The sequence below is a fragment of the Ostrinia furnacalis genome, unplaced genomic scaffold (assembly GCF_004193835.3).
Source record: "Ostrinia furnacalis isolate ACB-3 unplaced genomic scaffold, ASM419383v2 OfSCF1746, whole genome shotgun sequence".
NCBI classification, from domain to species: Eukaryota; Metazoa; Arthropoda; class Insecta; order Lepidoptera; family Crambidae; genus Ostrinia; species Ostrinia furnacalis.
The window spans coordinates 38,887-51,096 of NW_021131985.1; the positions used below are offsets into that span (position 1 = coordinate 38,887).

At 35.2% G+C, this 12,210-nt stretch overlaps 1 protein-coding gene across 1 annotated transcript; it reads right to left on the bottom strand.

Moving 5' to 3' along the window:
• Positions 1 to 1,866: 1,866 nt before the first annotated feature.
• Positions 1,867 to 4,255, bottom strand: LOC114353608 (uncharacterized). Its single transcript, XM_028305669.1, has 4 exons — positions 4,223 to 4,255; positions 3,054 to 3,128; positions 2,553 to 2,641; positions 1,867 to 1,954 (listed from the first exon to the last, which is right to left on the bottom strand). The coding sequence occupies exons 1-4, from the start codon at positions 4,253 to 4,255 to the stop codon at positions 1,867 to 1,869; spliced, it is 285 nt and encodes a 94-aa protein (XP_028161470.1).
• Between the last annotated feature and the right edge of the window lie 7,955 nt (positions 4,256 to 12,210).

Below are 12,210 nucleotides of genomic sequence, written 5' to 3' on the forward strand. Positions count from 1 at the left end.
GAAATTTCATGCAATTTATTTATAAATTTACTTTCTTTTTTAAATTTGATCGTACATGTGATTCCCTTGACGTTTACAACATTCGGTCAACATACATAAAAATTTTGGAAAACTTTCATAAGAGTTACCTTTAAATGGATTCAGGATGGATGAATGCTGCAGAGTTTTTGGATTTTTAGAGTATACACTGCTCATAATGTAACCATACAAAAAGAAGTCTGCTGGAATGAGATTAGGGCTTCTTAGTGGCAATGAGATTTCACCCCTGCTTAATTGGTTTGTTGCATTCGAAAGGATAATTAATTTTTGAGAGCGCTATACTGACACGCTGAAAAGCTTTTTGATTTCAAAGTGGCAAAATTCGCAAGGCTATGACTAGAGCTCTTGGTTTCATCAAGATGGGGCTACGTGTCACATTTCAAATGAGAGCATTTAGATGGTAAGAGACATGTTCCCACAAAAAAATAATTTCAGGCAGGGGTGACATCTCCTGGCCACCAGGAAGCCCGGATCTCACTCCAGAAAACTCCTATTTGTGGTGTTACCTTAAGAATAGAGTATACTTTTATAATCCAACAACCATGCAGCAACTGAAGCTGAACATTCGGCAAAAAATGGAAAATAGGTTTTGAGGTAATTCTAACGAACGCATTTCAAGATTTTGATGTATGTTGATCGAATTTTGTAATCGTCACGGAAATCTCCTATACGATGTAATTTGATGAAGGTAAATTTAAAAATAAATTTCATTTAATTTTCTTTGAATTGTAATGAATAAAGTTCTACAAAATTACACAGATTTTTTTTTCTTGAATTTTCAAAAGTGAATTTCTTTCTGGGCCACCCTGTATAACAAAATTATGTAGAGAATCAAGTAGAAAGAAATAGGACCTTTCTCTTTCAGTTGATCTATGTAAGGATTTATGGTGACTTAGGGTAGAAATATGAACATCAGGCCTCCCCAACCCGTCTAGCCAGCGTGGGGAGTGTAGGCCAATCCTCCCTTTGCTTCTTTGGTAAATTATAGAGAGTCGTACTCCTGCAAAGGAGACTAAATGACCTGATGATTAGTTTAAAAAAAATAAAGGACTTACCAGGACACTGCAGAGCAGTGCTAGCAATGCAAATAACACCACTGCCCACTTCATTGCAGCTACCACAATGTTCACTCCTCTCAACCCACACCTTATATTCGCGCCCGATTTTCATGGCCCCCACTTCACACGTACTAAAGTGAATCGATTAGTTCTAAAACTTGATTAAAATGTCGATTAAACCTTAATTCAGTTAAAAATGTTGTTGAGTTGTTTTTATCTACGCAGTTAAAGTGATTTTTAATACAAATTATTTATGGTGCTGATGATGAAATTGCTAATAAATAATGGAATAAGTACATGCCCTATACAAGGTTGGACTACAAGGTTCTGCTGTGTCAAGTTTTAATCCTACTGGGGCAAAATGTTATGTTATAGGCCACAAAACACAATTAGTTTGGGACTTTAGTGGGAATGTGATGGAGGAGGAGGACTTTTAGTTAATTACGAATTTCTACTGTTTAAATAAAAAATAGTTTTTTCAGCCTGCCATTTTCGCCCTTCATGCAATCAAATTACATGTATCTAAAATAAAAATAAAAATGTCTGACTATGAAAGTCCAAAAACAAAAAAGTACTTAGGTAGGTGTATAGAAATAGCGTCAGTTATTTTATAACAATACAGCACCATTTATTTCTAAGTTGTATTTTTTTTATTACTATATTGTCAGTGTGTATTTTAGGTCAGCCTTGGCATAGAAATGAAACGGTAAATCAATTTAATGTCTTTATTACCGTGGACCTATGTTTATTACTATGAATAATTACTGTATCAGGGCAAATAATAATCTAGCACGTAGAGAACTATTTCAACAACGGCTGCCAACGCTAAAACAGCACACGCTGTCACTCGGCTGTATCTGAAAACAGATAAAATGTAAATAAATCAATTCATCATCATTTCAGCCATAGGACGTCCACCGCTGAACATAGGCCTTCCCCACTGTTTTCCATGTTGATCGTTTGGTAGCGGCCTGCGTCCAGCGCTTCCCTGCTACCTATATGATGTCGTCGGTCCCTCTCGTGGGACGTCCCACGCTGCATTTTCCGGTACGCTGCCTCCATTCCAGAACCTTGCTGCCCCATTGGTCGTCAGTTCTGCGTACTATGTGCCCTGCCCATTACCACTTCAGCTTGCTTATCTGTCGGTCTATGTCAGCAACTTTAGTTCGTTACGGATCTCCTCATTTCTGATTCGATCTCGTAAAGAAACACCGATAGCCCTCTCCATAGCACTTCATCATTTCCGCCACAGGACGTCCACTGCTGAACATAGGTCTCCCCCAATGATTCCACATCTTTCCACATCGCCCGATTGGTAGCGCCCTGCATTTAGCGCCTTTCTACTATCTCCACCTACGAACGTCATACGCTGCGTTTTACGGTACATGACCTTCCACTCCAGAACCTTGCTGCCCCATCGGTCTTCAGTTTTTTATTTTATTCTTAATTACTTACCGTTGCAATTGAGACGTAAAACTGGGTGCATGGGGCTCCAAGTCTCGGCGTAGTCGTGGCACTGGCATTATGGCTCGCCATGGCTCGTCCTTTAAAAAAAATTGGTACCTATAATAATAATTTATTCTCATAAAGACAAAGCAGTCTTTCAAGGACATCAGCACCAATCTGTGGTCCTCGATATTAGATTAGAGACGATCGATTGCGAGAAATTAAGCGATAGGATTAGAGTCAGATAAGGTTGTAGTTGACGAACTAGACCACACTAATTCAAGATATTTTAAATAACTAAAGCATACCTATCCAACTTTGAAGTAATATTACTAATGATTCTTCCGTACTTCCGTACTCACTCGTTAAATAATGAGTTAAGATGGTCGCAATTCCTATTAATTTATTTAATTAAAAATTTAATAAATTACCTACTATAAATTGCATTTTAATTAGTACCTACTGTCTTTACCTTATTAGTCGTTACCTGGTTTAAGCTTCAAACGGTACCTTATTAGCAATGAAAGCTGGATTTAACTCTTGCGGCATCAGCGAAGATTGCAAGTCAGCTTCATTCTGCAACTTCTAAAGTAAATATCACAGTTATTTTCCATTAGACTTAGGCTGAGTTGCACCACCTTATTTTAACCGTAACTATAACGATAACCGGTGATTTTTGTATGAAGTTTGATAGACTTTCGACCTTTTTTAAAGTTAAAGTAAGATGGTGTAACTCAGCCTTAGAACATTTAGTTCTAACTAAGTTTGGTTGGGAAAAAAATGATTTATTTCAGTAGTGGCCCGTTGAGCCGGACGATTAAGCCATGTCAGACCCTTGAGGTCTTGATATTGTGTTGAACGCTCTTCGGATTATGTTTAAAACCCTTTAGGGATCTCTACCGCTTAAAAAACTGTAGGTTTTTTCATACAAAACAATGTAAGACACCTTTTAATGTATGCTAAACGAAACTTAGTGAGACCTTTACAACTTAATTACAAGTAATTTGTATAACGATTGTTTCCGAATAAATACATTTAAAAAAAAACTTTTAAAACTACATAAAAATGTGACATTGTTTTGCTTGTCGTAAATGTTGTAGAAGCACATTATACTCGTACATTAAGGGCTCTTTCTCAAGGAGACATCCCGTTTTATGCAGGATGCCGTTGAGTACATGTTTTAATACTATCATCACAGAATAATAATAAGTATGCTATCATTCACACCATCCCGTTTGCAGTGTCCCGCAAAAAACCGATCCGTTAGAATTTGAAATTCGAATTTCAAACACACACGACACTCCAGTTTTGCGGGATCCTGCATTACTGGGTCCTAAAAAGGGCCCTAAAGTTTCTTTTAGAATAGGATGGCAAAGATAATCTTACATTATTACTATGTCCAGAAACGGACACCAACAAAGCACCGAGGGTTATTATTTCCCACATAGTTTCTTCGGCACAACAAAATTATCGATTGTGGTCGAAATTCGATGGCCGCACTTTATTGTTATTGATATATTTTATTTGGACATTAAATTCGTATAAAAACCGTGAGGTGTTTGGCGTTAGCTTAGAAGAATGTATTGATTCAGAATGAAGTTTTTTATTTTGTTAATTTTTAATTGTATTCTCGTGTACACGAATGCACACGCTATAGTAAGTTACCTTAGTATTCTTACGAAGCTGGTCTCTTTATCTATCATCATCAGCATTTCAGTACCTCTAGTAGGAAAAACTTTCGAGTTCGTTTCGTTGCGTATTCAAAGTGTCATCGAAAAATTTTGTATGAAAAATTAAACAGCGCCCCCTAGGGCGGCTATAATATAGGGGGCGCTGTTTAATTTTTCATACAAAATTTTTCGATGACACTTTGAATACGCAACGAAACGAACTCGAAAGTTTTTCCTACTAGAGGTACAGGTTATTTACACGACTCTCGTACACAGCACTGACGTCTGATTGCGCAGCAAGTTTTTGAGTGTAGGCCTATGGCTATATGGTGGACTGATGACATCATAAAGGTAGCAGGAAGGCGCTGGATGCAGGCCGCTACCAACCGGTTAATATGGAAATCATATGGGGAGGCTTATGTTCAGCAGTGGATGTTCTATGGCTGAAATGATGATGATGATGACACGATCCTCTCCAATTTACCAGAAGCAATGAAGGATTTGGCCTCCACTCTCTACGTTCGGATATTTCTCCACTAGTCACATCTTACAATAGCCACGGGAAGAGTGAGTGTAGCCTTAGTCCACTCTTTTGGAACCACACGTCAAAATTAAGTTGCTTTCAAATCAAATTAAATCAAATCAAATCATTTATTTGTAAAACATAGGTAAATGTAGAATTCAGGTGGTACATAATAATGGGCAGAGCTCTATGTTTGGCCTATGAGTGGCATACAAATTATTAGTCCCATATAAAGATACAAACAAAAATTAATAGTTACATAACATAATAAACATAACATAATTTTGTCGGCCGTTTGGTGTAGTGGTTCAGAACGGACTACTATGCCGAGAGGTCCCGGGTTCGATTCCCGGCCGGGCGGAAATTGAAATGATGAATTTTAATTTCTGTGACGGGTCTGGGTGTGACTATGTATAATATTTATGTATTTAAAAAAAAAAAGTATATAAGTAGTATATCCGTTAAGCTAGCACCCATAACACAAGCATTAAGTTGCTTACTTTGGGGCTAGCTGGCGCTGTGTGAAATTGTCCAAAGATTTATTATTATTATTATTTATTAATTCAATGTCCATTTTTATTAAAGCTTTATTATTAAGCCTCAAAACACAAATCGATGCGATTGAAATATATTGCAGTACCCTCTCGAATTTGTTGAGCCATTGTCGTCTTTTATTTTACGCATTGTAGATTAATTTATTGATTGTGTTGTGTGTAAAGTTGTTATTTCTCTTCACCAGCCGGAATACAAATTGAGGAGTAGGCGAGACGTGTCGGGGGCGTTGCATATAGTCACCAACCACGCGCAGCCTATCCACGAGGATGTCAAGCCTGAAGGGGAAGGTGTTAAGGTAAATGCACATCAAGCTTGACACATTGGTCTCTATCAGTTTATGTTCGAAAAAAAGTACCTGTGTGCTTTTCAAAAAGGAGAAACACACTACAACTATGTAGTATAGGCCTCACATTTAGTAGGCAAAAACAGAAAGAGGGCAAGTACCGAACAGACCATTAAGCAGAATTTCTGAATTAGAAGTCGTGGCCTTCCCCACCGTGGGCCACGGCATATGCTGAGTGGAGTCCCATTGCGATGGGCATCGCTGTTGCGACAGGATAGCACTGCTCAGTACCTCTAGTAGGAAAAACTTTCGAGTTCGTTTCGTTGCGTATTCAAAGTGTCATCGAAAAATTTTGTATGAAAAATTAAAAAGCGCCCCCTATATTATAGCCGCCCTAGGGGGCGCTGTTTAATTTTTAAGAGGTACAGTTCACTTTTTATTTCCTTGTAATATTTATGTGCTATTTCTTTTTTTTTTCGTATACGTTCTCTGTCCTTAACTAAGTGATGTGTTTCTTTCTTTCTTTCAGAACGTTATCAGTCCTTTTTTAAAAATATTTAGGGTCTCTAACATAAGTATTTTGGCTATTTACTTAGGTTTAAAGTTGAGCTTTACTCTTTTAGTAGGGCGACGGTAATCACTTATCATCAGGTGATCCGTCTGCCTCCTGTCACTTAAAAAAAAAAGATTATGAAAGTATTAATTTTTAGTCATTTCTGCTTTTTGCTATGTCAGTGACATGACTCCGTTGAAATAGTGTATGTGAAAGTAATTATTTAGTATGCTATCTAGCTCTAATAAATATTATTATCATATTCGATGCAAAAGCCCCTTAAGCTTTCAGCGCAACTAGATTAAATGCTTCCAAAAGCTTTTTACGAAGAGAGTGGCTGATACAATTTCTGATCCATATACCCACTTTGCTTCAATATAGGAGATGTGATATTCTTTAATACACTTATGTATGGCTTAGTTACAAAAGGAAACGTAATTTTACCTTTGCGTAAGTCTAAAAGTGTTTTATTGTTAAGAAAAATACTGATTTGTTTGTTTGACACATTTTATTTACCATCCAGTACTTAGTAATTTATTCTTATTAGTAATCTCTAATCCAGTACTTGAGTTATAGAACTATAACTTTATAACTATGAAGACGTAATCTTAGGCTGAGTTGCACCACCTAACTTTAACGGTAACTATAACGACAACCGGTGGTTTTTGTATGGAGTTTGACAGATTTTTGACGTTTGTCAAAGTTAAAGTAAGATAGTGCAACCCAGCCTTAAAGTAGGTATAGGTAGAAGTTATAGAACTTAATGTAGCGGTAAGAAAACCATGTCTAAGAAAACATTTTTTTTTACAAATCCGCTAACTCATTCTATGGAACCTACTATCACAGATAATATAATACTACTATGCTATTAGCAATATCCAATTCGTTTTTGTATACCTACTTATAACATTTTATGTAAGTATACGGGAATCGAGCCCTTTACTTTAATATTCCAGCCTTGCCCAGAGAAAAACAAACCGTCTGCTATAGAAATGGGCACAGTTTTTCAGGTAGGTAATTAATTCATTCTGAAACAAACTTTTCAATTAATCTTTACAAAATTCCCTTGGCGTTTACTTGGCTATCCAGAGCAGAAAAGAAATTACACAAAGCACAGAAAAATTATGGAGGAGCCTCCCAATTTGTTAACGTTAAGATCTTTTTAGTGCCAGTTTCACTGGTTTATTAATTAACTACCTAATTAATTCTTTAATAGCATTATTGAAGCGTATCCGTTAAATTTACAACTTTAGGTTTCATATTTCTGGCACATAAAATATATCAACCTTTATTTAATGAAAAGGGAAGAGGAAGAACCAAAGTAGGTATAATTTGTTCATAAAATTGGACTATCTGAAGTGTTATCATTATCAGGAACGAATAATGCAGTCTACTCCAAACCCTTCTTCAGTCTTCGACTTTTGACGTGTTGTCAAAGGTCATAGAAAGTATAAGTCAGATTCTTTTGAAATAAAGCCGCCGAGCTGTTTTGAGTTTGGCGTTTAGAGTCCTTAAAATCGACTGATTTTGTTTATAGGAATCCTATTACACTCATGTTCTAACTACCACACCCTGTTGATACTTATCCTTCCTTTCTTCTTCACAGGTCACTCCTCCAGAGGACTCTGTCTTCGAAGGCAGGTCCCTCCGTAAGTCCGCTCCCCTCATCAACCGGTTCGAGCTGGTCCGCAGCGTGAACAGAGTGGTCACCCTCTCCGTGCTCATCTTCACCGCTGTGATAGAGTTCTACCCTATGATACGATACCTTTGCAACCTTATCGCCTTTGTGTTTATGTGATTAGGGATTAAATTTATTTGATAATTGTGATGTTTTAGTCTAAGAAACATCTTCGACAAATCCAACAGAATTATGTTCAAAAGGCAAGTTAATGCGAGAACAGTGTCATGTGGCGTTCTTCAAGGTTCAATCATGGGTCCAGTCTTATAAAATATTGTATACAGACTATTGCCACCTCTTCCCACCGCTGTAACTCCTATGTAGCCAGGATCTACAGCTTGCCCACCAATCAAAATTCAGCCAGTGAAGGCCAAGTTCGTCCCAAATTCTATCCCCTAATGAAAGCAATCAAGAAAATGGGACGAGTTCGATGATATACTTACTTCTCTCATAAGTAAAAAAAATGTTAGTCTTTAGTAGACGTTTTCGTAAACTAAGTGCAGTGGGAACGTCCTAGGCTGCCTTACATTGCATAGGTGTTAAATATACCTATCATCTCGTGCAAGTAATACTTTTTTGATACGGAGGAACGTGCATGATATTTCTTCAAAACAAAGACTGGCTAACTTGTTGTTAGTTTTATAACGGTCTTTGCTTTTGATAACTTTGATTCAATAGCATAATGTTCACCTTAATGAATTATGAATTTATCAAAAAGTATTTAATCGACACGAACGATATTTTGAATCCAGAGGTTGACCATGAAAATCAATTCCAATGTAAGAATTGAACATTTATAAACATAACCTTTGGTTTTAAAAGTTAGATTGATCATGAATTTAGTGCACGATGTGAATCGTGTATGAGTGGGTTTGGTCTAGATGTTTTATGACTAGTTTAGAAAAATAATCATGAATTTGTTACAATTATTAACGGTAGTTTGTATAAATACATTGTGTTATTGTCAAGAATTAAATAATATAATGGTAAGTTAACTATAACATTTATATCGGGAATTTTGATAATCTAAGCGGTACTTTAAGAATTGTTTACTAATTAAGTATTGGTCATATTTTAAGAGTATTTTGAATTGAAAATATGACACTAACGATGTACGACCAATGTACTGTGATAGTGAAGTGTGTTTAAAATTTTCAGGGGGAAAAAGATATAAATATTTGTAGGCCTAAAAGAGAATCAACAGAAGATAATCAAGATATAGTTGATAATGAAAACATCAAACTACGTCTGGATCTCGGTAGTATTATTATACCTAAAATAACTCAACAGTTAACAAACATGGTGAGTATAATATTAAAGTATAATAACATTTTTCTTAGGGAATCATTACTGCTGAATTGTTGACCTTTTTAGTAGGTACACTTTCTAATTTAAAATGAACAGTTTATATCCTACAATACTATANCCAATCAAAATTCAGCCAGTGAAGGCCAAGTTCGTCCCAAATTCTATCCCCTAATGAAAGCAATCAAGAAAATGGGACGAGTTCGATGATATACTTACTTCTCTCATAAGTAAAAAAAATGTTAGTCTTTAGTAGACGTTTTCGTAAACTAAGTGCAGTGGGAACGTCCTAGGCTGCCTTACATTGCATAGGTGTTAAATATACCTATCATCTCGTGCAAGTAATACTTTTTTGATACGGAGGAACGTGCATGATATTTCTTCAAAACAAAGACTGGCTAACTTGTTGTTAGTTTTATAACGGTTTTTGCTTTTGATAACTTTGATTCAATAGCATAATGTTCACCTTAATGAATTATGAATTTATCAAAAAGTATTTAATTTAAAGATATTTTGAATCCAGAGGTTGACCATGAAAATCAATTCCAATGTAAGAATTGAACATTTATAAACATAACCTTTGGTTTTAAAAGTTAGATTGATCATGAATTTAGTGCACGATGTGAATCGTGTATGAGTGGGTTTGGTCTAGATGTTTTATGACTAGTTTAGAAAAATAATCATGAATTTGTTACAATTATTAACGGTAGTTTGTATAAATACATTCTGTTATTGTCAAGAATTAAATAATACAATGGTAAGTTAACTATAACATTTATATCGGGAATTTTGATAATCTAAGCGGTACTTTAAGAATTGTTTACTAATTAAGTATTTGTCATATTTTAAGAGTATTTTTAATTGAAAATATGACACTAACGATGTATGACCAATGTACTGTGATAGTGAAGTGTGTTTAAAATTTTCAGGGGGATAAAGATATAAATATTTGTAGGCCTAAAAGAGAATCAACAGAAGATAATCAAGATATAGTTGATAATGAAAACATCAAACTACGTCTGGATCTCGGTAGTATTATTATACCTAAAATAACTCAACAGTTAACAAACATGGTGAGTATAATATTAAAGTATAATAAGATTTTTCTTAGGGAATCATTACTGCTGAATTGTTGACCTTTTTAGTAGGTACACTTTCTAATTTAAAATTTTATATCCTACAATACTATAAAACAATTTCCTAAAAATAATTGTAAGCTATTATAACAAAATAGCTGTAGGAAATTAAAAGGCGTTGATATTTTTCCAGCATGTTTCCAGCTGTATTTATATTTCTCAGGATAGACCACAAGAAAAAGAAAATTGTTCTCTCCGTAGAAAATTACAACCGTTCCTCCTTTGTCACTTTCTCGCCCCCTCACTCATTCATTCCCTTTCTCTCATTCCCTTGTGTTCCGTTTCACTCCCACATATTATATTTAATCAAACAATTTTATATTCCAGGAAGAAAGCGAAAATTGTTTAATAAGACATAAAAGAGGAGTACAATCAGTTCTGAACACATTGAACAATAACGATAAGATTAAATTGCATTTGGATCTCAAAAATATACTGCCACAAATAACTCTACAACCACCTAATGTTGTAAGACAACCCATTACACCAAACACTAGTCCAAATGTACTAGGACAACCCATTACAAATTATAGTCCAATAACTAGACCAAATATACAAGGACAACCCATCACAAACTTTAGGCCAAGAAGTAGACCGAATGTTCTGGCTCGTAACAGAATAAATGCTATGAATAGAGGAGCTAGACCACCTAGTTATCGCCCAGTCAAAAACAATGTTAGACCTCCTATTAAACGAATTCTTTTGCAATCAAAATGTGATGCAACGAATCCCGTCGGATCTGCGTCAACGAATGTTAGAAAATCAGAACTGGATAAAGAAGACTTTTACGTAGAATCTGATGTTCAAAATAAAAAATCAACTGATACTACAATAAAAACTGTATTAGCACCCGTGGAAACCTGTGCAAAAGAAATCGCACTGAAAAAACTAAAGGAAGAAACTTCCGGTGATAAAGAAGATAAAAACGATGTAATCATAGGAATCATGCACGAAATACCTAATATAATAAAGTCAGTTTTAAATGAGAGGATGAAAGCTGAAAGCAATCCTATTGTCATCAAGAATATTACTGAAATAAACTTTCCAATACAAAGAGGTGATACAGTCAAAACAGAGAGTCAAGCTAAACAAAAATCTGAAAAAATAAATGCTGAAAAAGCTAAACAACACAATAAAGAAGTCATGGATTTGTTGCTGAAAACAATTACGGAAGTTAAACAAAATGATTCTAATGTGTTAGCTGATACTAAGAAGGAAATAAAATCTGAAGTCAATTCATCTCCACAAGATGTTGTTGAAAGTAAACCTAAAAATGGTAGGTTTGTCTATGTTTATTTTATGCTAGTAAGGATTATAGATCTTCTGTTGAACTTGAGTTGATTAACTGGGTCCATAGTCCTAATGTCAAACGACTCAAGTGAGATCTCGTTTTGGTGCATGAAACCTATTTTCTAATCCTGAAATTCAACGTTGTTTTAATTTAAATTAATTTTAATTATTTTCAGAAGAAATTGGAACCATCGAGTTCAAACAGAATAAAATATCTGAAATAGTGGAACAAAATCTAGAACCACCAAGTAAAGACGAAGAAAATCTACCTAACTCTGAATCATCAACGTTGTACATCAATCCAAGCCTCATGCCAACTACAAATCAGAATATATACAATCTTGCTACACCATATACAAATCCTCTTCAAGCGAGCTCTCCAGTATACAATCCTACTTCATTATATACCACTGCTATTGATGTATATCCAAATGTATATATACCTGATGCAATGTATATTTCATACCAATATCCAATTCCCCCAAATTTCAATTTGGCTAGTGCGTTGTGTCAGCCAAAAGACAACGAAATTAAAAGTAATGTCTTTAATGACAAAAATACCAAATGGAGGACTTGGACAAACACAGAAGTGGTAATAAAAAGCAATAATAATGTAGCCAACTGGGAAAACCAGAAGCTTTTACCAACAATAAAAGATCCTAGAAATTGTAATG

Excerpts from the sequence above, each read along its gene's own strand:
- LOC114353608 (XM_028305669.1), bottom strand. The coding sequence starts at position 4,255 with ATGCTGATGATGATAGATAAAGAGACCAGCTTC. Across the intron at positions 3,129-4,222 it reads TAGATAAAGAGACCAGCTTC|AAGTTGCAGAATGAAGCTGA; the intron begins GTAAGAATACTA and ends TATTTACTTTAG. Across the intron at positions 2,642-3,053 it reads CAGCTTTCATTGCTAATAAG|GACGAGCCATGGCGAGCCAT; the intron begins GTACCGTTTGAA and ends TTTTTTTTAAAG.